This window comes from Suillus plorans, assembly GCF_016647745.1.
Source record: "Suillus plorans strain S12 chromosome Unknown HD556scaffold_72, whole genome shotgun sequence".
Lineage (NCBI taxonomy): Eukaryota > Fungi > Basidiomycota > Agaricomycetes > Boletales > Suillaceae > Suillus > Suillus plorans.
In genome coordinates, this window is record NW_024537456.1 from 179,849 (window position 1) to 200,643 (window position 20,795).

General features: G+C 48.8%; 9 protein-coding genes and 1 non-coding gene across 10 annotated transcripts; 5 read left to right on the forward strand and 5 right to left on the reverse strand.

Annotated features, from left to right (window-relative positions):
* The first annotated feature begins 671 nt into the window (after nt 1–671).
* On the forward strand, nt 672–2,265 carry HD556DRAFT_1406014 (uncharacterized protein). The gene is made up of 3 exons (XM_041303994.1): nt 672–866; nt 933–1,908; nt 1,957–2,265. Exons 1-2 carry the CDS (start codon nt 721–723, stop codon nt 1,849–1,851), a joined length of 1,065 nt encoding a protein of 354 aa, XP_041155328.1. The 5' UTR covers nt 672–720; the 3' UTR covers nt 1,852–1,908; nt 1,957–2,265.
* Nucleotides 2,266–3,630: 1,365 nt separating this feature from the next.
* On the forward strand, nt 3,631–4,463 carry HD556DRAFT_1448208 (Fat storage-inducing transmembrane protein; the record flags this gene model as incomplete). The annotated part of the gene is made up of 2 exons (XM_041307394.1): nt 3,631–4,372; nt 4,423–4,463. 2 exons carry the CDS (start codon nt 3,631–3,633, stop codon nt 4,461–4,463), a joined length of 783 nt encoding a protein of 260 aa, XP_041155329.1.
* Nucleotides 4,464–4,681: 218 nt separating this feature from the next.
* On the reverse strand, nt 4,682–6,785 carry HD556DRAFT_1448209 (Metallo-dependent phosphatase; the record flags this gene model as incomplete). The annotated part of the gene is made up of 6 exons (XM_041307395.1): nt 4,682–5,618; nt 5,681–5,864; nt 5,922–6,148; nt 6,212–6,301; nt 6,355–6,569; nt 6,621–6,785. The coding sequence occupies 6 exons, from the start codon at nt 6,783–6,785 to the stop codon at nt 4,682–4,684; spliced, it is 1,818 nt and encodes a 605-aa protein (XP_041155330.1).
* A 60-nt stretch (nt 6,786–6,845) lies between these two features.
* HD556DRAFT_1406021 (uncharacterized protein) lies at nt 6,846–8,608 on the reverse strand. Its single transcript, XM_041303995.1, has 4 exons — nt 8,408–8,608; nt 7,478–8,348; nt 7,330–7,428; nt 6,846–7,273 (listed from the first exon to the last, which is right to left on the reverse strand). Exons 1-4 carry the CDS (start codon nt 8,588–8,590, stop codon nt 6,960–6,962), a joined length of 1,467 nt encoding a protein of 488 aa, XP_041155331.1. The 5' UTR covers nt 8,591–8,608; the 3' UTR covers nt 6,846–6,959.
* Nucleotides 8,609–10,533, reverse strand: HD556DRAFT_1406023 (carbamoyl phosphate synthase small subunit). Its single transcript, XM_041303996.1, has 5 exons — nt 10,363–10,533; nt 10,071–10,307; nt 9,207–10,014; nt 8,972–9,152; nt 8,609–8,921 (listed from the first exon to the last, which is right to left on the reverse strand). The coding sequence occupies exons 2-5, from the start codon at nt 10,255–10,257 to the stop codon at nt 8,793–8,795; spliced, it is 1,305 nt and encodes a 434-aa protein (XP_041155332.1). The 5' UTR covers nt 10,258–10,307; nt 10,363–10,533; the 3' UTR covers nt 8,609–8,792.
* A 2,503-nt stretch (nt 10,534–13,036) lies between these two features.
* Nucleotides 13,037–14,623, reverse strand: HD556DRAFT_1406027 (uncharacterized protein). The gene is made up of 7 exons (XM_041303997.1): nt 14,440–14,623; nt 14,271–14,384; nt 14,143–14,213; nt 13,553–14,093; nt 13,444–13,497; nt 13,112–13,390; nt 13,037–13,066 (listed from the first exon to the last, which is right to left on the reverse strand). The coding sequence occupies exons 1-6, from the start codon at nt 14,534–14,536 to the stop codon at nt 13,275–13,277; spliced, it is 993 nt and encodes a 330-aa protein (XP_041155333.1). The 5' UTR covers nt 14,537–14,623; the 3' UTR covers nt 13,037–13,066; nt 13,112–13,274.
* A 105-nt stretch (nt 14,624–14,728) lies between these two features.
* HD556DRAFT_1245790 (uncharacterized protein) lies at nt 14,729–15,028 on the forward strand (the record flags this gene model as incomplete). The annotated part of the gene is made up of 3 exons (XM_041298558.1): nt 14,729–14,835; nt 14,883–14,904; nt 14,963–15,028. 3 exons carry the CDS (start codon nt 14,729–14,731, stop codon nt 15,026–15,028), a joined length of 195 nt encoding a protein of 64 aa, XP_041155334.1.
* A 1,952-nt stretch (nt 15,029–16,980) lies between these two features.
* Nucleotides 16,981–17,067, reverse strand: HD556DRAFT_t106. Its single transcript has one exon. It is a non-coding gene; the product is annotated as a tRNA-Tyr (tRNA).
* A 71-nt stretch (nt 17,068–17,138) lies between these two features.
* On the forward strand, nt 17,139–18,086 carry HD556DRAFT_1406045 (RNAse P Rpr2/Rpp21/SNM1 subunit domain-containing protein). The gene is made up of 3 exons (XM_041303998.1): nt 17,139–17,439; nt 17,489–17,571; nt 17,630–18,086. Exons 1-3 carry the CDS (start codon nt 17,171–17,173, stop codon nt 17,920–17,922), a joined length of 645 nt encoding a protein of 214 aa, XP_041155335.1. The 5' UTR covers nt 17,139–17,170; the 3' UTR covers nt 17,923–18,086.
* Nucleotides 17,991–20,211, forward strand: HD556DRAFT_922732 (Metallo-dependent phosphatase-like protein). The gene is made up of 5 exons (XM_041312041.1): nt 17,991–18,467; nt 18,521–18,753; nt 18,833–18,925; nt 18,982–19,392; nt 19,451–20,211. The coding sequence occupies exons 1-5, from the start codon at nt 18,312–18,314 to the stop codon at nt 20,172–20,174; spliced, it is 1,617 nt and encodes a 538-aa protein (XP_041155336.1). The 5' UTR covers nt 17,991–18,311; the 3' UTR covers nt 20,175–20,211.
* The last annotated feature ends 584 nt before the right edge of the window (nt 20,212–20,795 follow it).

Below are 20,795 nucleotides of genomic sequence, written 5' to 3' on the forward strand. Positions count from 1 at the left end.
AATGACTACAGATTGCTACTACCATCACCTGAAGCTCTACATAGTCCTGGTTTCAGCTACACCAGCTATGTAGTACTATATAGTAGCCTGGATGTCTACATAGTACTACACCGCCTATGTAGCGCTATATAGCTGCCACTATGACTATGAGGATTTGGTGTTTTTCCTGATGTCTCCAAGTTGAACCTCAAAAATGCTCCTGACTCCCAGATGCGAGGCAAGTCTTGAGTAACTCTTGCACTACCATTCGTTCAACTAACTCTTTCTCCAGCGCTGCGTCAGCAGTATACTGAAGCAGAGCAAGCTATCAAAGGGGCTATTGATACTCATCTGGAAAAGGCGCCGCTTCGTCTACTTAACGTGTCCACTGGGTGTTTGTGCAATGAAGATGCACAGAGGAATGACTTCATGCAAAGCAAAGAGTACAGCGAGCTTCTGTATTCATCAATGACGCATATGCCCCTCCAAACGAAGCCCATCAAGAAGGCGGTCGCGAAGTACTTCAGTTGGGTTATGTTATCACATAGGTGGGATAAAGAGGAGCCCATGCTGCACGACATCCAAGGCAAGGTTGTGTACGAGTTGAAGGGAGTTGCCGGCATAGAGAAGCTGCAAATGTTCTGCAAGAAGGCTCGTGGCATGGGGTATCGTTGGGCATGGAGTGATACATGTTGTATCGACCAGAAGAACACTGCTGAGGTTCAACGATCAGTCAACTCCATGTTTGTCTGGTATCGCCACTCAACTCTTACGATGGTTTACTTGTCGGATGTCTCGCCTGCCGTAAAGTCGGGCGCACTGGCAAACAGTGTTTGGACCAAACGAGGATGGACTGTTCAGGAGTTCCTGGCTCCTAACATCATTCTCTTCTACCACAAAGATTGGGACTTGTATCTCAATGACCGCTCTCCCAACCACAAGGAGTCACCCACTATCATGAACGAGTTGGAGCGTTCAACAGGCATAAAGGCGCTCGCACTCGGCACCTTTAATCCAGGGATGAAAGGTGCTCGAGAGAAATTTCGATGGGTGTCACGCCGTGTCACTTCGCTGCCGGAAGACATTGCATACTCATTGTTTGGCATTGTTGGTGTCCAACTGCCTGTACTCTACGGCGAGACGAAGGAATGCGCGATCGGTCGGCTCTTGCAAGAGATTGTCGCTCAGTCGGGCGACATTACTGTCCTGGACTGGGTTGGAAAACCATCCAAGTTCAATAGCTGTCTCCCAGCTGAAATCGCCTCGTATACCACTCCACCATACACGCGACCGTCTCTATCTGCAAATGAGGTGCAAAATTCTGTCTCCAGGCTGCAAAAGATTGTGGCTGTGGAGTCAGCTTTGAAACTGTATACCCTTTTTGACAGCCTCAGTGCGCCGCGTTTCGCGAACTCCAGACTACATCTGCCTTGCATTACATTTGCTATCACAGAAGTCAAAAAGAAGCGCGATGAAGACCAGGCAACATCATTCACATACAGAGTCAAAGCAGACGGGCTGCAAGACCTATCAATAGTCACAGGAGACGAGCTGGTTCAATTCTCACCTGCACGGCCCACTCCGCAGGCATTCTTGCTGGTCTGTCCGTGGAATCGTCATGATTTCGGGCTGCCCGACTTTGCAAACGGTGCACAGAGCGTGAAAGAACAGGAGCAGGATGACTTGGACTCCCGTTCACGAGCCTTGAGGTTGATCGTTCGCCTTGGACAGCCTTTTAATGCACTTTTGCTTGCGCAGCAGCGTGGTTCGGAGTACAAGAGAATCGCGTCGGATCGTAGTATCACCGCAAAAATCAAGAGCACGACTGCTGTTCATGACATGATGGACGTCAAGATGATAGAAATATTGTAGCTGCATTTTTGTGGAAGAACGGAGGCTGTGAATTAGTTTCATTTATGCTTTGCAATTGTATGGACAATTACAGGTTGTGTTATATCGTATGCTGAAATTCAATAGCTCGCAGTGACTCCTGCTGGCTTTTGTGTACATGTGTCGGGTTTACTGCGCGCGCGTCGTGCTAGCTAGTGAGCATGTGCATTGCTTTTTTTTGGTCCCTTCAGCCGAAGTAATGCTTTTTACCAGCAAATGTTATCCTGATTCCCCGCAATTGGCAGAAGGTGGCAGTCACTGGCACTTCGAAAGCACTTAAAGTTGAAAGTTCTTACAAAAACTTCCGAGCTAAATGCAACTTGAAATAGACTGAACATATGTTCAACCGCCGATCTCAAGAATTCTGACGTCAGTGAAAACGGTGAACAACACCAGGTGAGTCCGAGATACGATGTTGAATGCGAGTGTTCAAGTTAATTCAAAAGTGCGTTATTGCCCATGAAGCAGGGCGTACTCCAGGAACAACAACCACATTGACCAAGTCAGCAACGAACTACCTATTGTCCCATCAGCCACAACACCAATCAGCAAGCGGAAACACGACTCACTCTCCAGATGTGCTCATGAACAGACTGCCAGCCCGTCGGTGAGCAGCCTAATTGCAAAGCTTGTAACCGAGAGGCTATTAACATTGCAAGGTGCATGGGGTGAGCAATGGGGTTGAATCATGGATGCAAAGCAAAGCAAACTACTCATACTCACCCCTAAATTACAGTGAAAGCCAGAACAGCAATTACTGTCCGTAGAGCAGGCCCCAAATTGGGGAATGCATGATGCAGTGACAGTCATACACGCCGCCAAAGCGCTGGTGACGACGACGACGACGACGAAGGACAAATGCATGATTTATGCGAAGTGATAAAAGCTTTGCGAGCGAGAGGGACTCTGAATTACTGTGGACAGTGCTTGCTTTTATATCCTGAATGAGCAAAACTTGTAAGTTGGTTTGGCAGATCAGTTATGGCAGAACTTCACGGCAAAAGATTTAGAAGAACCTAACGGAGTCCCAGAATGAACGGATGAACAATCCAGAATTCAAACATATAGACACGACGGAACTGGCAAGGCTCTTTCGTGACCACTACGCCGGTCCCCGGAAGGTCACCTTCAGCTCGGAAGGTTGCTACAAAATCTAATGAGTAGTGGCGCATCAGAGAACCTGTGAGAAGAAGATATCGTCATATATCGTTATATATCGTAATATATAGGAAAGGTTTTCGTCACATTGGAATATAAAGCAATATATGACTATGTAAAGGCACCATAATCAGCATAATCCCCAGCAAGAACTCACCGGTTTACTGATGCTAGCGACAGAATAAAGCTGAAGGAACATCATTCATTGTCTCCCATACATGATCACAGCAGAAATGGGTCACAAGAATTTCGTATCCACCGCTATGAGATCCCCGTTGTCACGGCGAGCCCAAGACCCTTAGACTTGCCCCGGTCTGCGAATGAATTGGTTTTAATATTGTATTATGTACTAAGGCCCATGTTAGTACTTGGTAGTCATCTTGAATATTGTTCTACTCCGTTCTGGTATATTCTCCTGAAACACAATACTGCGCGCGCGTCGTACTAGCTAGTGAGCACGTGCATTGCTTTTTTTTGGTCCCTTCAGCCGAAGTACTTACGTGCATGCTGCAGTTATAAATTAATGCCACCACGTTCACTGTGCACGATCTTTTTATCCTCTTCAGCCTACTAGACCCAGATCTTGCAATACCATTCCACGAAATGTCAGTTGATGTGCGTTATGCAGCATTCGGGGGAATCACAGCGATCCTCCTTTTCGGAACACTCTACTCAGTCGCATACGACACTTATCTCGACACCTCCGATCCCGCCCTCACACATCTCCCTCACCACCTACATGCAACGCACTACTTCGCCAATAAAGCCAACATCCTAAACTCATACTTCATCAAACGCGCATGGGGTTGGACTTCCGCGGCCTTCCTCACGCTCTGGCTCACCAGCCCACCCCACAAGCGGACAGTACACAGAGTAGTCAAGTGGGGCGTAGAAACAGCCATATGGCTCGTGTTCACAAGCTGGTTCTTCGGACCCGCCCTACTCGAAAGGCTCACAGCAGCTTCGGGGGGCGAGTGCACGGCCACCCTTCAATCGGGTGTCGTGTTCACCGTCCCGTATGAATTCTGTCTCACGCGGACAGCCATATCACAAGAGACGCACCCGTTCTTGTTTGTTGGGTCGTCGGTTTGGGCGTCGGATGATAGGTGGCCGGTGGTCCCTCGCCTGAGGAAGGGACATGATGTGTCAGGCCACGTCTTCCTCCTCACTATGTCCGTCCTATTTTTGGTGGACCAGATAAGGCTGTCTTTGTGCGCGAGGAAATGGTCGCTTCCGCATGCTTGTGCAGTCGTGTTCAATACCGTGCTCATCGCAATCTGGTTCTTCGCCATCTCCACCACCAGCGTGTACTTCCACACACCATTTGAAAAGTTTACTGGATATCGTACGTCCTGTTTCGCTTTAGGATCGACAAACGGCTTACTTTATTTACAGTGTTAGGAGTTGCGGGTTACATGGTGACTTGGTTGTATTAGTATACCAGCACGATTCAGTGCTTGTTATAGATATTTCGACATCACTATCCAGTCCCGCTTGTAGTATACAATGTTGACGTGGTCCAAAATTCACCATAATCATGTCAAAACGTCCGCGCCGAGTAAGTACTGTGATACATTGTGCACTACGTCAATCATTATACGGGTCGAAATCCATGCAAGTAGATAGTCTAACATCAATCGCAAACATCACTGTCTCAAAAGAACAGCCAGCCAATCAAAGCCCACGTAACAACAGCAGGCAGTGCAACACTCATGCTGTCGCCTCCCAACCTCCACAACATGCCCCTCCGCTTACCTCTGTACATACTGTCGCTGCTGTCAGACGCACAAAACTTTTTCATCTCCCCCCACGTCGGCAGCGCAAGCGTTATCCGTCGCCGCCTCCCTCTGAATACGAAGCTCCAGCTCCGCGATGGCCATTTCCTCTCTGATCGACGTGCGCTCGGTGAGGGAATGAACGATGGCGCTTCGTGAACGTCCTCACCCGAAGGCCAGACATGGTCGCTGTGATGCTGTGAAGGATAATGTGCGGGGTTCATTTCGTCCTCGTGCCCGGCGTGGAAAAGCGGGATAGGACTCAGGAGCGGAGAATCAAGCGGTGATCCAGAGGCTGATGGCGACAAGGCACGGAATGTAAATATCTCTTTTGCATTAGGAACACGCACTGTAACTGAGGGCGGAGGTGCCACCGCCGGACTCGTCGGACCACTTGACTTCCGCGGGGACCAGTTAGCCCAGATTGCAGATTCTGGGCCTTGCGATGGGGAACTTGGTCTACTCCTACTTGCAGAGATAGGCGAGAGAGTAGAGAAACGGCGACGATGACGGCCGGGTGAGATATTGAGGTATAGGAGCACGATGGCGGTGAGTACGAGAGCGGGTAGGTATATCGAATTGAATATGCGGAAGGTATCGGGCAGAAGACAATGCGCATCTGCGAACGTAGAACCATGGTGCGATACCGCAGAGTCTGGTGGGATGAGAGAGAGGAGCTGGAAGCCCGGGCGTCGGATGTGCTTGGATGGGGAAAATGATTTCACAGTCACTTCCCGGGCGGTGGTCTTTGCTAGTATATTGGCATCTGATGCAGAAAGTCGGTGGGTCATATTGCAATAATCTCGATTGTCGCCGCTGTATAGGGGCGTGTAATTTAAACACGGGAATACGAGGCTGATGCATCTTTATGCACGTACCTGAAGATCACTGCTGGACGAAGCGTGTGCAGAACAAATCTAGTGGTTTCTTTACCGAGCATGTTCTGATACCCATGACCTGCACTAGCGCGTATAGAGCCTTCTTCACGCAGTGGCCCGCACGATGTACTCGCTGGTCGTGATAATGGGATATGGCTGAATAAGATGATGGGGCTAGATGATGCTAATAATACCGACATCAGCAACCAACATACATTCATAAATGCAAGACAACACCCACCCTTGATGGCAACGGATGCGATGAACTCAATTGGACCGCCCATAGCTGGTGTCCAAGTCTCGTACTGCTTGCCCTTTCCATGTCGGCGATAATCCTCATCAACCAATCCAGGGGCGTCGATGAAGATCAGCCTATGGCCAGCCAAATCGATCTCCTGATTCACAGGACCAAAGTACTCGGTAAAGTATTTTCGCGCATTCTTCGAGAACGCAGAAGATTCTCCGAGACTGAAAAACAAAGGCCGGGGTCACCAAATTCCCGAATTACTACGTCACGAGTCAAGCACGCACCCAACATCTCTATTCCCTGGAACAAAATAGCTCGGCACGGATTTGTCGGTGGCGAATATCCCCTTGAATTCATCTACGTAGTTTTTGTATCTATCAAGAACGTTTAGCGCATATAAGCAGGTGTTTGCAATAATGACACGTACTCATCTTCATTCGTGACGTAGCGTCCAGAGGCAAGCACGTCGCCTAGCCATACAACTACGTGAGGATGCAGACGAGTGACGACGCTCCAGCCTTTTCGTAAGTATCTAGTAGAGGATGCATCGTAGTGAAGCCACGAAATCCCTGAACGCCTCGGGTTTGGGAGTTGGGGGTCAGCAATCAAGAGGACTCGAGTTGGCTTTTCTGTTGACCCAGCCTTGACAGCCTGTCATTACAAGGACAGAACTATTTAGTTGGATGAACTCACCTCCTTCAACTCCTTGTCTGGCCACTTGCAATCTGATAAACTGTAAAAAAATACACCGAATTCGCACCAAATAACAAGAACGACCCAGAAGAAGCGAAGGAGGTTGATGATGGTGTTGCGCGAAAGAAGACGCGACCTGGTACGCTTTTCATGGATAAAGCTCATTCCGCATCACTTGCAATTGAGGAATCGGCAAGTGGAAGGCAAAACCCAGACTTAGTTTGGAGAGAGAGCTGTTTTAGGGTTCGCCTGATTTAGTCAAACGTATAAATAGTACTCAACATCTGCTCTCCGAGGTATTATATGATAGGCTGATCCAAACTACTTATATACAAGATCTTACTCCCAGTCGCTCTCCTCTTCATCATCCTCATCCTTGTGTACATGCTCCTGTGCATCTCCTGCAGTACTGACGTTACCAGAAACGACATCATAACTGTCCTCACTACTTTCCCTAGGACTCATGGTCATAGGAGTATTGAATTGCGAAGAATTTGGGAGCGATTGGACATCGCTCGTGTCTGCCGCTTTCGGTGCCAGCGTACGTTGTGATAGGGTCGACGACTCGAGAGCTCCGATGGATTTAGATTCAGGAGCAACGGATTCGTCGTCGTCATCTTCCCAGCTGAAATCTTCTTCGGTCTGGTGTGCTCCTGTGAAGGTATCAATCAATAAAATGTCGTGTTGCAAAAGACAAAAAGTCATATACCGTGAATAAGAGCCTTGCGTCTCATTTCTTCTTGTTCGATCTGATATACGCGGAAGAAGTATCGTGTCCAGAATTCGTCGTCAGAAAGAACGGCAGGTACTGAGGCAACCATAAGCGTCGACAATGAGGATCATAGTAGTCAACATACCTAGTGCATTGAACGTCTCTTCCAGCGTTTGACCATCATCTGGATCAGATAGCGTCCTTGCGATGCGTTCTGACCAAAATTTAGTACCAGGGTGTTCATCCTTGCTCTGCGCCTCAGACACCCAAACATGGAACGTCTCCCTCCCCGCATCAGCATCGGGATCAAGCTTGATGATCTCAGGATTACTCTTCAGCTGCTTCAACAGCGCTTGTGCGCGCGTCGCAACAGCCTGACGAGCATCTTCACTTTGCCGCCTCGACGAAACGCCCAAATCCGTCTCCTTGCCCTTGCCCTTGACATCCCCTCCTTCCATCGGTAGCATCCATACGTCAGATCCATCCCAAACCAGACCCTGATTTGAGTATCCTTCACCCTCCTCTGGTGGAATTACCTTCACCGCGTCTCGCAGGGCTTCACTAGCTTCCTTCATAGCTTCCCGCAGCAGATGTTCGCTCTTGTGGACATATTCCTCCGCCTGCGCACGCGTCACCCCCTGGACGCGCTGAAATTCGGTAGTTAGCGTCGTCCGCAACTGTGACAAATCGATGCTTTGTGGGTGTTTGAGACTTTCAGGAAGCTGAGCTTGGACATTCGAGACAATATTAGGCGGAAGCGAAGATTGGAGGCGGGCAAAGAGGGATTGTGAAATCGAAAGTGAGCCTTCTGCCGCGCTGTGCGATTCTGCAGTGGGCGTCTCAGGAGCTGTGCCACACTCGCTCTCGCTCTCTTTGTCGGAGGTGTCCTCAGCTTCACTAACGTGGGCATCATCGGCAGGGGTTTCGGTTGATATAGCGAGTTTGCCAAGCTCCTTCTGTGCTTGTGTGACTACCTCGCCGAAATCCTTGCGCGCAGTTGCGAACGCAGTTTCGCTCTATTAGATCTCTGGCGTGAGTTTCAATTATCGCAATCATAGAGCGTATGTGAACGTGCCTGCTTCCTGAACCCTCCCCAGAACTTTCCGAGCTGACCGATGACCTGAGAAACCTCTTCGTTGAGGCTCTGTTCTGGGAGCGCATTCACGGGCGGCGTGTTCGTACCCGTCCCAGTTAGCCCATAAGTGTCAAGGAAATTCATGGTCGACTTCTTGGATCCAGGAATACGGGTTGCGTGCATGCAACGACGGATCCATGAACGCCCGATTAGGCAAATTTTCAATCACAGAATACAAATTATACAATTTGCCAAGCTATCGCGAATTCCACGAAATACAAGTACAAAAAAAAACAAGACCATCAATCACCGGCACCTTCAGAAATAAGTATCGTACACCGTATCTGTTACGTATATAATGAGAACGGTAAAATAAAGTGATCAATCAGGCGGTGACTTGGACACGGGCAGGCTGCTCCACCATGAAGCTGGCAACATCAATGGTAGTGGCCACAGGCGTCTTGACATTCTCTGCTTTATGCATACGGCATTCATCAAGGAAGTCCGTGAACATCTACACGATAAATTAGCAACGGCCGAGCTAGACGACTAATAACAACAGACCTCAATTGTGTCGAGGGGGCCGCCGGCGCTCTCGGGATGGAATTGAACACCCCACACCTTTTTTCCAGACTCAGGGGTGGACTTGATGCCCTCTACAGAAGAGTCATTGCAGTTGATGAAGAATGGTTCCCAGCCTTGCGGGAAGGGGTCAGACAGCTTAAGAGCATATTGATGATTTTGACTGATGACGCCATTTAGCACCATCCATGACTCATAATAACTGAAGAATGCATACCTGGTAACATAAACCCTCCCGGCCTTAATGGAACCTGCTGATGCAAGAGCGAGGACAGGCTGGTTGTGCCCGCGGTTGCCGAACGTCATGCGGTATGCCTCAAGGCCGGCAGCCATACCAATAATCTGGTGCCCCATGCAGATTCCAAACACGGGCTTGTTCCACTCCTGAAGTGTCTTGCGAAGTATCGAAACAGCTTCCATGCATTGGCCCGGGTTTCCGGGACCATTGGTCAGGAATAGACCATCAAACTTGTCACGAATGCTGTTGAAATTGTAGTTCCATGGCAATACCGTGACTGCAGCGTTCCGGCGAACGAGAGAACGCAGAATATTGGCCTTGGCACCGAAGTCAAGGACTGCGATCTTGATGTCCCCAGTAGGGTTGAGCTGGTAGGGATACTTTGTCGACACCTGGTCGACAAGGTTCTCAACTGCGGGGTCCCAATATTGCTCGGAGGCAGGTGCAGGAGTGCAAGCATCAGGACCAATGGCAAGGCGACCGAGTGTGGTTCCTTGATCACGAAGGAGGCGCGTGACTGCACGTGTGTCTACGCCAGTGATGGCGGGAATGTTGGATCGGCGACACCATGATGCTAGTGATTCCACCGCGGAATGATGAGAGAATTTTTCTGCGACATCAGCTACTACAATAGCGCTGCATTGGATGCCTTGAGACTCCAGGACCACACCGACGTCCTGGGAATCGATTGGTGCGTTGTTGGATGGAACACCGTAGTTGCCAATGAGAGGCGTGGTGAATACTAGAATTTGACCACGGTAAGAAGGGTCAGTCATAGACTCGGTGTCTAAAAGGTGAGATGATGAGAAGGCCGTGCATTAGACGATCAATATTTCGACATACAAGAAGTGATAGACGTTGAGAAGACGGTCTCGCCGAAGATGCTTCTGGGAGAACCAAATGAACGACCATGGAAGGACTGGCCTGTTTTAAGGTGCAAGACTGCTGGTAAGGCTGAGAGAGGGCCTGTGTGTGTTGCAAAACCCCGGGAGAGAGTTGTTGGTAAACGAATGATGGATCGAGCAAACATGATTTATTGATCAGAATCCGATGAGGGAGAATACGAGGTCGCCGAGGTAGCTAAATGTCGAAATCGTCAGCAAGAATTGATCGAGCTTATAAGCAATAGACTTACTCGTCGCGTGTGTTCTGGGTGAAGATCATAGACGAGCTTGAGCGCTCAAAAGGGGATTTGCAGCTGAAGATTGCTGACTGTCAGATGGAACTGTGAAAAAAAAGATCAGTGCGACGGTGTTTATATAGTCACCTGGCGAATTGTTGCCATTGTTTGTCGCAAAAGCGCGTGATCATCGTTTACTTACATAATTTGTATGTCATACCCCTATTTGAAAATCTAGAGTCGCCCAGTGACCTGATATGTACGTAGAGAATCAATGTGTTGTTAGCAGGTGCTGGACACACTCTGGAGGGCAGCCGAGAGCTCAACCGCGGGTTTCGAGATACCCCACGAGTATCTCATCATCGTCAGATGATTCTATCTCTCACGACCATGGGCCGAGATATTAGTTCTCACCGCTCCTCACTCAAGACAGCGAATTGGTGATAACAAGCTTTCCTAGGATACTCTTGTTTGCTTCATTAACTGTACACAAAAGAGAAATGGATTCTATCAGCGCAAGTATGTAGAAGAAAAAAGTATTATGGAAGGCCGTGAGTGAGATCGTCAATAAACCATGGACGCCAAGAGTCCCTTAGCCTTTTTCGAGCGGAGCTTCCCTGCCCTTTTCGCTTGTGGGATGTGCGACTGGTTCTCGCTATCAGATTCGGATGACGAATCGTCGTCATCGTCGTCGTCATCATCATCATCCACCTGCCCTCCCATACCATTAACTATGGTGCCCGCACGAGGTGCAACAGGATTACTTTGCGAGAAAAGCGTTGCTTGACTTGCAATATCCGTCAGTCTGCGGTAGGGTGGTATCGATCTGCGCGTTTTAGCATTCGTCGTCTTCCTCTTCTCGCCTCCGGCCTCCGCCTCGGATTCAGATTCCGAGTCCGAAACTACCTCCATGTGTTTTTGGACAGATGCCTTGTACTGCGAGTGTGGAAAGGGTACTTGGCTCGCCGGCAACGTGAAAAGTGACCCGCCGGCTTTGCCTGCTGAATCATCATCAGAATGTTCTCCCGGGCTGTTTTGATCAGATGCTTTGCCAGCAAGTTTGCCACCCTGTCCAATGGGAGAACTATCAAGTTCTTCCACCAAAATAGACGGTGAAGGTACACGAAGGGAAGACCATTTGGCAAGAGAAGCTGGAGGTTTCGGTAAAGGTTGCGAATGTGACGGTGTTACGCCATGGCCGTTCAAATTTGTGCTCCTTTTCGTTGGTTGCGAAGAGATGCGAGGGAGATCTGTCCGTGTTGCTGCCTTACCGCCGCGGATCGACGGTTTATCATTGCCTGTCCGAGTGGCAGTATTCTTCTTCCCCTCAGCGCCTGCTCTCTGGGATCCATTGACCTTGGATTCATCAGCACGTACAGGAAACTGAGACGGGCTGAGAAGTTGCCCGTGTCGATCCTTCATCCGTTTTACTATGCCGGACTTTGGAGTCGAGTGGGCTGCTGGGGAAGGTGGTCTTGCAGTTTTCTGAGTTGGCGGTGTTATAACTTCGATGGGATCATTATCAGATGATATCACGTGGTGGAATTCCATCAGATCATCGGCTGGTTCAATCGGGTCATCGTTAGTGTCGGCTTTGTTACGAGAGAGCGCAGCACCGCGGACAGGTGATGTATCCGATGCTTTGTCCAGGTCTGCAGCCACAGGTGCTTCCCCAGCATCTTTGGCCGAGTCATTGTCGCTATCCTGAACCTTCGACACAGAAACACGGGTGGCATCCGTGTGAAAAGTACCTCCTTGCACATTGTCTTTCTTGCTTCCAGCCGGGAATGTAGCGTTAGACGTCTCATCAGGACCTGCAGAAGGTTTTGGCGTGGCAGTTGAAGGTAACGGCTCGGAAACCTTTTGTGTCGGCGGGGGTATTGAGCGCTGCTCGCTCTCGTCGTCTTCATCCCCTTCCTCTTCAGATGAATTGACCCAGCGCTGCGATAATCGACGGTATTTCCACTCATTCTCGCCATCGTCTTCCACTTCCAGAGGCCCGATATCGTCGCCTTCGTTCTCGGTGTCTGATTCATCTTCTTTCGACTCCAAGGTATCGATCAAGTTACTAAGCTTGATTGGCCCCGGACCTCGCATGATAGCGTCCAAATCAACGTCTTCGAGCGAACGCTGACCAGGGTCAGGTCCATGCTCCTCTTGTTCTTGTTCCAGTTCCTGAGCAATCTCATCTTCTTCCTCCGAACTGCTTCCTTCGTCGCGGCTCTCCACAGTCACCTCTGAAAGTAGCGAGTGACTTGGCACAAGGGGCGTCCAAGAAGGTGGAGACTCCTTATCTGCTTTCGTAGTCCGTGATGGCTTCGCAGTATCTGCAGCGCCGCGTTTTGCGGAAGCCACTGCAGCGCTAGGGGACTTTAACAACGACTCCAAATCTTTGATAGTGACTTGATACTTCTTTGCCCCTGCTTTCCTCAATTCCTCAATTCTATTCTGTATCGATTCCTGGCCTGCCAACACCGTTGGGCATTGATACAGGGGATGAAAGGAACCAGAGCAAGCATGGCAAAGCGGAATAGATGACACACCACCTTTCGTGGTCGTAATTACAGGGGGGGCCAGTGAAATGGACGGCCGGGAAGTGTTAACCGAATTCACCTCAGTATTGGTATTATTCTGTTTAGCCAACTCCTCCGAGGCACGTGCTATTGAATTCACAATGTCCTGAATATTTATTGGATTGACAATTGGGCCAGCTATTGATCTAGCATTGGTCAGACGGTGACCGCTGTCAGAATGAGTTACGCACCATCTGCATCAGAAGCCTTGGCTTTTGTTGCTTTGCTTTGCTTAGTCTTCTCTGTAGAACATTAGAAAGCGCGGGATCAATGTATGATACCACGCACTTTCTTTCGGAGCTGGAGCTTCTGAAGCTCCCGCGATTGCAGCTTTCTTGCGGCCTTTTGTCGGAGCTATGATAAAATCATTGATGACAAGGAACTTCTGACGACTCTCGAAGACGAACCGGGTGTCTCAGGAGCTGGTTCACTTTCAACTTCTTTACCCTTCACCTTGCCCTTCTTCTTTTCTGAAGGTGGTCAATCAAGACGCGTTTAATCAATATATACAACTCCTGCGTACTTTCAGAGTCAGCTGCGCTGTCGACTGCACCGTTCGCATATTTCTCGACCCCAGCTTTTAGGATACATTTTTAAACATCCAGAAGTATGAAAAGGAAACATGTACTTACCAGACTGAAGAGCCGACGATTTTGTGGCAATCTTCTTCGTTCCTGATGATTTCTTTGGCGGTGCTGAGGGACCAGAAGCCGGGACTGCATCATCACCTGATATTGGCAGGCTCGAGATCTCCGTGGGCTTTTCGGTCTCCTTCGTTTTCTTTGTCTTTCTTGGTGGCTTCTCTGCAGCATCCTTGGCCGTACCAGCCTTCGCATTTTTTGGTTTCTTCTTCGGCGGTTCTCCATCAGTGGGGAGAGGCGCTTTGGTGCTTATCAAGACTTCGGACTTCGCAGAGGGCTTCAGTGACAATTCTGCTGGATCACTGACTGGCGCAGGTTCCATAGAAGTTGGCGCAGTCTCCATATGCTTAGTCACCGGGGGTTGATCTGTCTTCCGTTTCTTAGTCTTTGGTTCGGGTGCCACAGTCGTGTTGCCATCCTTAGGAGGCTGGTCACTATTGGCTTTACGTTTCTTCTTCGCTACGACCGTCTCAGAAGATTTTGACACGACCACCGTGCTGTCGGAAGATGTGTCCCCCTGTGCAGGAGGGGCCTGCTTGAACGGGTAAACACGAGCCAACCACTTGAACCATTGGGCTTACTGAGATCTCCACTGCCACATCTACCAACTTCATCAATCTTGCCCGCGCGGAGAACGCATCGAAATCATCATCTGGAGTAGAATGAGAGTCAGAGAAGAGGTGCCATACCACAGAGCTGGCGCGTTTACCGTCATCCAAATCAATAACCTTGTCGCCACGCAGCTGCTTTAGCTTTACCGTCGAGTTTGACGGTAGCTGCAGTTTTCGCCGTACTACAGTTTGTATTTCTTCGAGAGATTGTTCTGTATATACTGCGATGAGTACAAAGCCACTTATAGTTAGTTATAGAGGGAGTACCCTTGAAAAGTCTATCAAAAGACCTATCTCCAACGAGATAAGTAACACTCGGGAGCTGTTCATCTTCTCGCTTTCGTTTTCCGCTGTTCACTTCCATTGCAGCAGGATTAACGAGCGACGCGATAGTAGTGCGAGGCTTGGAGGTGTGGGCGTTGATAGGTGTCGAGCTTTTCTAGATGAGTGATTCACAAACAAATGCAAATACTACCCTCAACCCGGAACATTCATTATGGCTGGTGGAAGTCATCGTACGGGACGTTCAGCTCCTCCTCATTATTGCGCTCACATTATGTCTGTAGCTTCAGGTTTTAACCCTCATCTTCCCGGGTTCAGATACCAGTTTCTTGCAAAAGCACTTGGAGCCACTATGTGGTTCTTCATTTTATATCGGGCTCGGTAAGTTCCAACACTATATCTGCAGTCGTATGCTAACTTCTTATCAGTGAGGACGGACCTAAGCTTCTTGTATTTATCCTTTTTCTCCTCTGAATGCTACTCCAGTCTCTAACACATTGTTTTGCAGGGCCTCCGGCATCCATGGGAGGGCCACGGTCATGGCCACCACGATGAGCACTCAGAGCATCATTGACAATCTCGATAGAAATGTTGTAATCTTTTGGGTATTCGCTGATATATCCGCATTCTATTCGCATCATAGGACTGAACCGGACTCAAATGAGCTTTTCTCGTTCATCGTCTTTCGACGCCAACACTCGATGACCATTAGAAGCGAATTCATTATTTGTGCTCCGAGATTCATGTCTTAAAACCAATCCCTAGCCGACTGTTTCGTCCGTAGCTCATGAGCAGGGAAAACAATTCACAGAGCTGTTGACGCTTCATGCTTGCAAAAACATGTACTAATAAAAATCCCTACAGAACCAAACAGGTGCACAGTTTAAGAATTTGGACATGTGTTTTAATTCGTGTGTAAGGTTCGTGTTCGCGATTTTCTAATTGTGTCTCATCGTGGTTGTGCAGCGTTCATATTACATCTCAGCAGAGATATCACCAAGCTATCGCCGGTCTCTTTGTCATTGACGCCTCCAACACCCCTGTCAGCTATTGTATGGGCTAATTTCTGGGCCGTTGACCTGATTGACTCCACGTTAGCGAAGTCTCAATTGAAGTAGAATTGCGGGTGGCTCACGGGCGGGTCATCAGAAGTGGGTATCGTATAAAATTCGTTGTAAGCACTTGGAAATGACCAAATTTTTTCTTTGCCTAGTAGCTGCTTATTGACAACGTTTACTTAGTACCTGGAGACATGTATGTCGATTATGATCATCCGAAAGTTGATACATACTATCTAATCAAATAATCGAGTTTTGGGACTCGAGATCCACGCACAAATCGCCCTTCTAAACGACACCCAGTTTTCTCTCGAAATCTATCTGTGAACTCCTATCGTCGAGTTCCAGTCTCATCTGCGTTATTTTTCAAAAAAAAAAAAGAAGTTGCTCGTAGTGCTAGTACTGGCAATTTCTCTCCAACGATCACGAGTGCCTGGTTTTGCCACAGGAGTTACCCCACGCTTCTCATCCATAAGCTTCTTCTCTCGTTGCTGTCATCTCAGAGCTCGACCGCAGCCCTAACTACACTCTTAGAAATACCATTTGATTTTCTGTCTCCATCCGCGCTTCCTCCGCCAACATTGCATATAATAACACTGCAGTCACGCGCTCGGCAGCAGTCAGCTTCGTGATCGAAACTTCTCACTTGGCAGAGGACTTCGATGAGGATGTTGCCGAGCTAAACAGAAAAGGCCGTCCGACCTCAGCAGTTCGCGCGATGTCCGTGTGCTTGGGAGCATCAATTACCGCTGCGTATTGATCTATCTTCAGTTTCCTAATGGTTCGTTCAGCTGCCGCAGTCTCATTGGCATTTATCGGAGGCTAGCTATTCGTGGCTTTGCGTTTGTTCTTAGTCACACTCATTTCTAAAGCATTCACCACGCTGGTGGAAGACCTCTATTTGTCGCAGGAGGTTGCTGGAACAGGTTTACACAAGCTAGCTAGATTCAAACCACGGCGCTCACTGAGATATCCACCTTCACGATTCGAATCAATGGACGTATCGGAATATCCACCGCTGCTTTAGCGTGGTCGTCGAGTTCGACGACAGTTGCATTTTTTTTGTTCGTGAGAGAGTTCCTGCAAATTAGAATTGAGCTGAACGCGATCCCATACAGAGACAGAAGTGGTCTGGCCAGGTGTACCTTTGAAAGTCTTTCGAATTTGCTATCTCCGACGTAATACGTGATGATCACAACCATGGCGTAGGTCTATCAGGTCATACTGAGGGCTCTCGTTTTGCACTTCCCATTGTCATATAACTGTATTATTGGTTTAGACGATGCGTCGGTGTCCAAGCAAATGCCACTGGACTCAGAGGATCAGTGAGGGAAATGTAGACACAAATACCCCTCCACGATGCCGCAAACATTAATTATCGTATACGTAGTAAGTTTGTTCCCGAACTACATACTTGCGTTTGGCAAAATAACAGCTTGAAGTGACAAAAAGACACAAGACGCGATTGTCCGACCTGCCTGGCTCGAACAGGCGACCTCAAGATGATTTGTTTATCCATTACAGTCTCGCGCTCTTCCAACTGAGCTAAGGTCGGTTGATAGCCTTCACGTTATTTTATTTATAATGAAGTGACGGCAGACACTTGTCAAGCCAAATATTTCGGCGCTTTAAAGCTACCCAACTGCTCAACTGGTCAGATGGGCAAACAGAACAAAGACGATATCCCCAACCCAAGCAGGGTTGGCAATCGCGATATTATCCAACGTCTCAACTTCCTCTACCAAGCTAGCGTTCTCCTCAATGGCATGACAGCTGGCCCCTCGCAGGTTCCGTCTAGCAATTGCGAGACTAGCCATACCCAAAACCTACCGAAAAAACGGCAAAAGAGGGTCGTGTCCACTGCGGACCTGTCTAGGAGTTACATAGACACGATGAAAGTTGTGGGGCAAAAAACGAATGTCAAGATGTGAGCACATGCATTTCGCACTTTCCATCGTAGAACTCATAGAAGGCAGTGATCCAACAGTAAAACGCGTTATATGCAAGGGGTGTCATATCGTGTTGATACCTGGCGCCTCCTCGATCTTACGGGTGAAGAGTGAGTGTCGAGTAAACATCGTTTTCGTACCTGCTTATCGAGTCGCGGTGATATCTAGATTCCAAATCACACGGGCATCTTGTTATCCACACTTGTAACTCGTGCAGAACATCACGGCGAATACCTGCGCCTCCAGTAATGGATGCGATCCGTCTGAACGATTTTGAATCCAGATCCACCACGATGGGCCAACCAGCTCCCGATGCAACGACTGGAAGTACTTCAAGTTCCCGATCAGTACATCGTAGACCAAAGAGGCCGTGCGTGGCCCATCTAGCGCCCCACTTCGCTCGAGACCTCGGTCATGTTATTTTCCGAGGGAACGAGAGGTTGCGAGATGCTATTTTATGATTTCAGACTTCACTTTATGACTTTTGACTGTTCCCACCGGGATCTTACCATCGATTGAGTACTAGCTGTTCAGCGCTGCAGCGTTTGTAACTATGTAGTCGCTGGCAAGTCGCTGGTACTACGTAATATTAATGACATAATACATTAGTCGCTCTTCTACTAATAGGCGCCTTGAAGTGATTCCTCAGTAACTGGGCTCACGAGCTTAAATCGCACTTTCAATTGGAGTTGGTTGTACGGCCCGTTCTTATTGGTCGTCGAACTCGGAAGCCTCTCACAAAATTACCCGTTTATGAATGCAGTGCATATTATAACGAAGAAACAACAAGGAACAGCTTTTGCTCTCAATCGGAGCTACTAGTGCCTGCTAGCTCGATCTATCGCTCGCCATGCCAGGTTATCTACGTAACGTGAAGCTATGGCCTCCATCACACAACATGGTTGTGAACGGCCTTCGGGCAACCTGGATAATAGTCGTCCTTTGGTATGAGGTTTGCACGTTCGACCATGTCTTACATGATTGTCAGTGGCCCGACATCCATCAGGTGAAGTAATGTCATAATGGTCTCAAAGTTAATGCTTATGTGTCAATTGTCAGCCCGACGCACCAAACACTCGTATCGCACGCGTATTAGTGGTAGCAGACCCTCAAATCGCTGACCACCGCTCGTATCCTAATCGCAACTTCCTGATGAAAGCCTTGGGCCAGTTCATCATCGATCTCAACCTCCGGAGGAGTTGGCACTCGACGATAAATAGAATGCAACCCCATGCCGTTGTTTTCCTGGGTGACCTCATGGACAACGGTCGCGCGACCATGTCGAATAGCGAGTATGTTTTCTCTAATTCATCGCTGCATTCAAGCAGCGGAACTCCAGCTTGCGACTGAGGTTGCTCGTTTACTCACAAGGTACAATGCATATGCTGCGCGATTCTTCGATATCTTCAATTTAAGGGATTTGTCTATACCGACATTTTTTCTTCCCGGTAATCATGACCTAGGGTGCGTCATGAATTCTCCATGCTTAGAGCAATCTTGTAAATCTTTTGGATCTCCAGACTCGGAGAAGAGGTTTCCTTTTCTCTTGAAGCTGCAACGAGGTACACCTCCCATTTTGGACCATTGAACCACAAGACTACTATTGGCAACCATACTGTTTTGTTCATCGATGCAATCGGCTTGGTCGAAGAAGACGTTGTCCGCGCGAACCGAGGGTATTCATATGACAACTGGCCTGCCGTAGCAGGAGGATCCGTCGAGTTCGTGAAGCGGTTTTCTGGGCATGAGCATGCCAGCCCGATTGTGCTATTCACGCACATCCCTCTTGCTCGACCCTTTGATGCAAACTGCGGTCCGATGCGAGAACGGGGTACCATCCGCCAGGGGCATGGCCTTGGGTACCAGAACACCCTGTCTAATGAAGCATCGCAATTCCTGCTTCGTTCGCTCGGACCATCCCTTATATTCAGGTTCGTTGTCCCCCTGTTTCGCACGCAGACCGATTACTGAAGATAGTTACATATCCAGTGGTGATGATCACGACTACTGTGAATATTCACACCCCTTGCCTTTTCCATCCGCTTCTGGGTCGACCGCAGCCCGAGAAATCACAGTGAAATCGTTTTCAATGGCAATGGGAATACATCGACCAGGATTTCAACTTCTCTCATTGATTTCAAGAGTCCCTGTAATGGAGACCCTGACACAATTGCCAAATTCACCGCCTTCGCTTCTGGATACACCTTGTTTCCTCCCGGACCAGCTCGGTATCTATCTGAATATCTACCTCCCTTTCATTTTACTCTCGGTGCTTAGCCTTCTCGCGTTTAATGCTCACCGAACTCTCTCCGGGGGCAACAAACACACACAGCGCCAGCCCGGGGTTTCTCCTCGGCCCAAGTATTCTGAACGCAGCCCGAGTCGTACAAATAATGATTATGAGTTATATCAACGTTCGTTCGGGCAAAGTGTCAGCGAAGATAGCGACGAGGATCCAATGCTATTTCTCCCTGTGACTAAGCCTGCAGGGCCGGCGTACTCTAGCAAATTCCGCGGCAGATCCTCGTCTTCATGGGTCTTCTATCTTCCAGGGCGGCGAAGACGCATATCACTGTCCCTGCCGTGCTCAAAGGCAAACCGCAGAGTGCACGAGGTAGGGCTCCTTCGCGGCTTTTTCAGTGATATGGTGGACGTGGCGTGGCCTCCTCTTCTGGCGTTTTGCATTGCGGCATGGTGTACAACGCACGTCTGAGGTGGGATGATGCTGGTCGCTAGGTGACACCCTGATAGTGAAGCGTGGTTTACGACTTATGTGTAGCAACTGATTATGCTTTCGAATTATAGACGTCGGTCTCATTTCTCAGAGCCAACTTGAGGCAGACTCTACCCTGCAATATGCAAATGGTACCGTAATCTCCGAACTGACAGGCGTGGTCATCCCTACGAATGACGAGCATGCATGAAGGGGACAGGATGCGGCAATCAAGCCAGGCTTCCATTTTGAATGACAGGACATGCGCGCCCCGAAGATAGTCATGTACCTGACAAAAGGTTTTTGACCGTCCTGAAGGCACTTTTTTATGTTGTCCGAGATCACCTGAAACTAGCGCGGGAACGGTAGCTGACCCAAAAATGGGACTTGATTGGCTTGGCTTGCATAAGGCACGGAAACGCAACGAGGGACGATGACAAGGCACCCTACTAATCGTTGATAAGATGGGTATGCATGCTTTAAGGGACGTCGGCATTGTGTTGAAAAGTATTTACCTTGCCAGTGGCGGCTACTCCGACACTTGGGCTTCCGTGATGCATATACGTATACACTGACGTTGTGAGAATTGATCCGCAAAGTGGACAGTCAACTGCTTCAATT

Excerpts from the sequence above, each read along its gene's own strand:
- HD556DRAFT_1406027 (XM_041303997.1), bottom strand. The coding sequence starts at position 14,536 with ATGGAAGTGAACAGCGGAAAACGAAAGCGAGAAGATGAACAGCTCCCG. Across the intron at positions 14,385-14,439 it reads TTTTGATAGACTTTTCAAGG|AACAATCTCTCGAAGAAATA; the intron begins GTACTCCCTCTA and ends CAGTATATACAG. Across the intron at positions 14,094-14,142 it reads ATGTGGCAGTGGAGATCTCA|GCCCCTCCTGCACAGGGGGA; the intron begins GTAAGCCCAATG and ends CCGTTCAAGCAG.
- HD556DRAFT_1406023 (XM_041303996.1), bottom strand. The coding sequence starts at position 10,257 with ATGTTTGCTCGATCCATCATTCGTTTACCAACAACTCTCTCCCGGGGT. Across the intron at positions 10,015-10,070 it reads CTCAACGTCTATCACTTCTT|ACACCGAGTCTATGACTGAC; the intron begins GTATGTCGAAAT and ends CTCACCTTTTAG. Across the intron at positions 8,922-8,971 it reads GCCCCCTCGACACAATTGAG|ATGTTCACGGACTTCCTTGA; the intron begins GTCTGTTGTTAT and ends TTTATCGTGTAG.
- HD556DRAFT_1406045 (XM_041303998.1), top strand. The coding sequence starts at position 17,171 with ATGGGCAAACAGAACAAAGACGATATCCCCAACCCAAGCAGGGTTGGC. Across the intron at positions 17,440-17,488 it reads CAAAAAACGAATGTCAAGAT|TGATCCAACAGTAAAACGCG; the intron begins GTGAGCACATGC and ends CATAGAAGGCAG. Across the intron at positions 17,572-17,629 it reads CTCGATCTTACGGGTGAAGA|ATTCCAAATCACACGGGCAT; the intron begins GTGAGTGTCGAG and ends GGTGATATCTAG.
- HD556DRAFT_922732 (XM_041312041.1), top strand. The coding sequence starts at position 18,312 with ATGCCAGGTTATCTACGTAACGTGAAGCTATGGCCTCCATCACACAAC. Across the intron at positions 18,468-18,520 it reads AGTGGCCCGACATCCATCAG|CCCGACGCACCAAACACTCG; the intron begins GTGAAGTAATGT and ends GTCAATTGTCAG. Across the intron at positions 18,926-18,981 it reads CCCGGTAATCATGACCTAGG|ACTCGGAGAAGAGGTTTCCT; the intron begins GTGCGTCATGAA and ends TTGGATCTCCAG.
- HD556DRAFT_1406014 (XM_041303994.1), top strand. The coding sequence starts at position 721 with ATGTTTGTCTGGTATCGCCACTCAACTCTTACGATGGTTTACTTGTCG. Across the intron at positions 867-932 it reads CTGGCTCCTAACATCATTCT|TATCATGAACGAGTTGGAGC; the intron begins CTTCTACCACAA and ends GGAGTCACCCAC.
- HD556DRAFT_1406021 (XM_041303995.1), bottom strand. The coding sequence starts at position 8,590 with ATGCACGCAACCCGTATTCCTGGATCCAAGAAGTCGACCATGAATTTC. Across the intron at positions 8,349-8,407 it reads GGGGAGGGTTCAGGAAGCAG|AGCGAAACTGCGTTCGCAAC; the intron begins GCACGTTCACAT and ends GAGATCTAATAG. Across the intron at positions 7,274-7,329 it reads ACGCAAGGCTCTTATTCACG|GAGCACACCAGACCGAAGAA; the intron begins GTATATGACTTT and ends ATACCTTCACAG.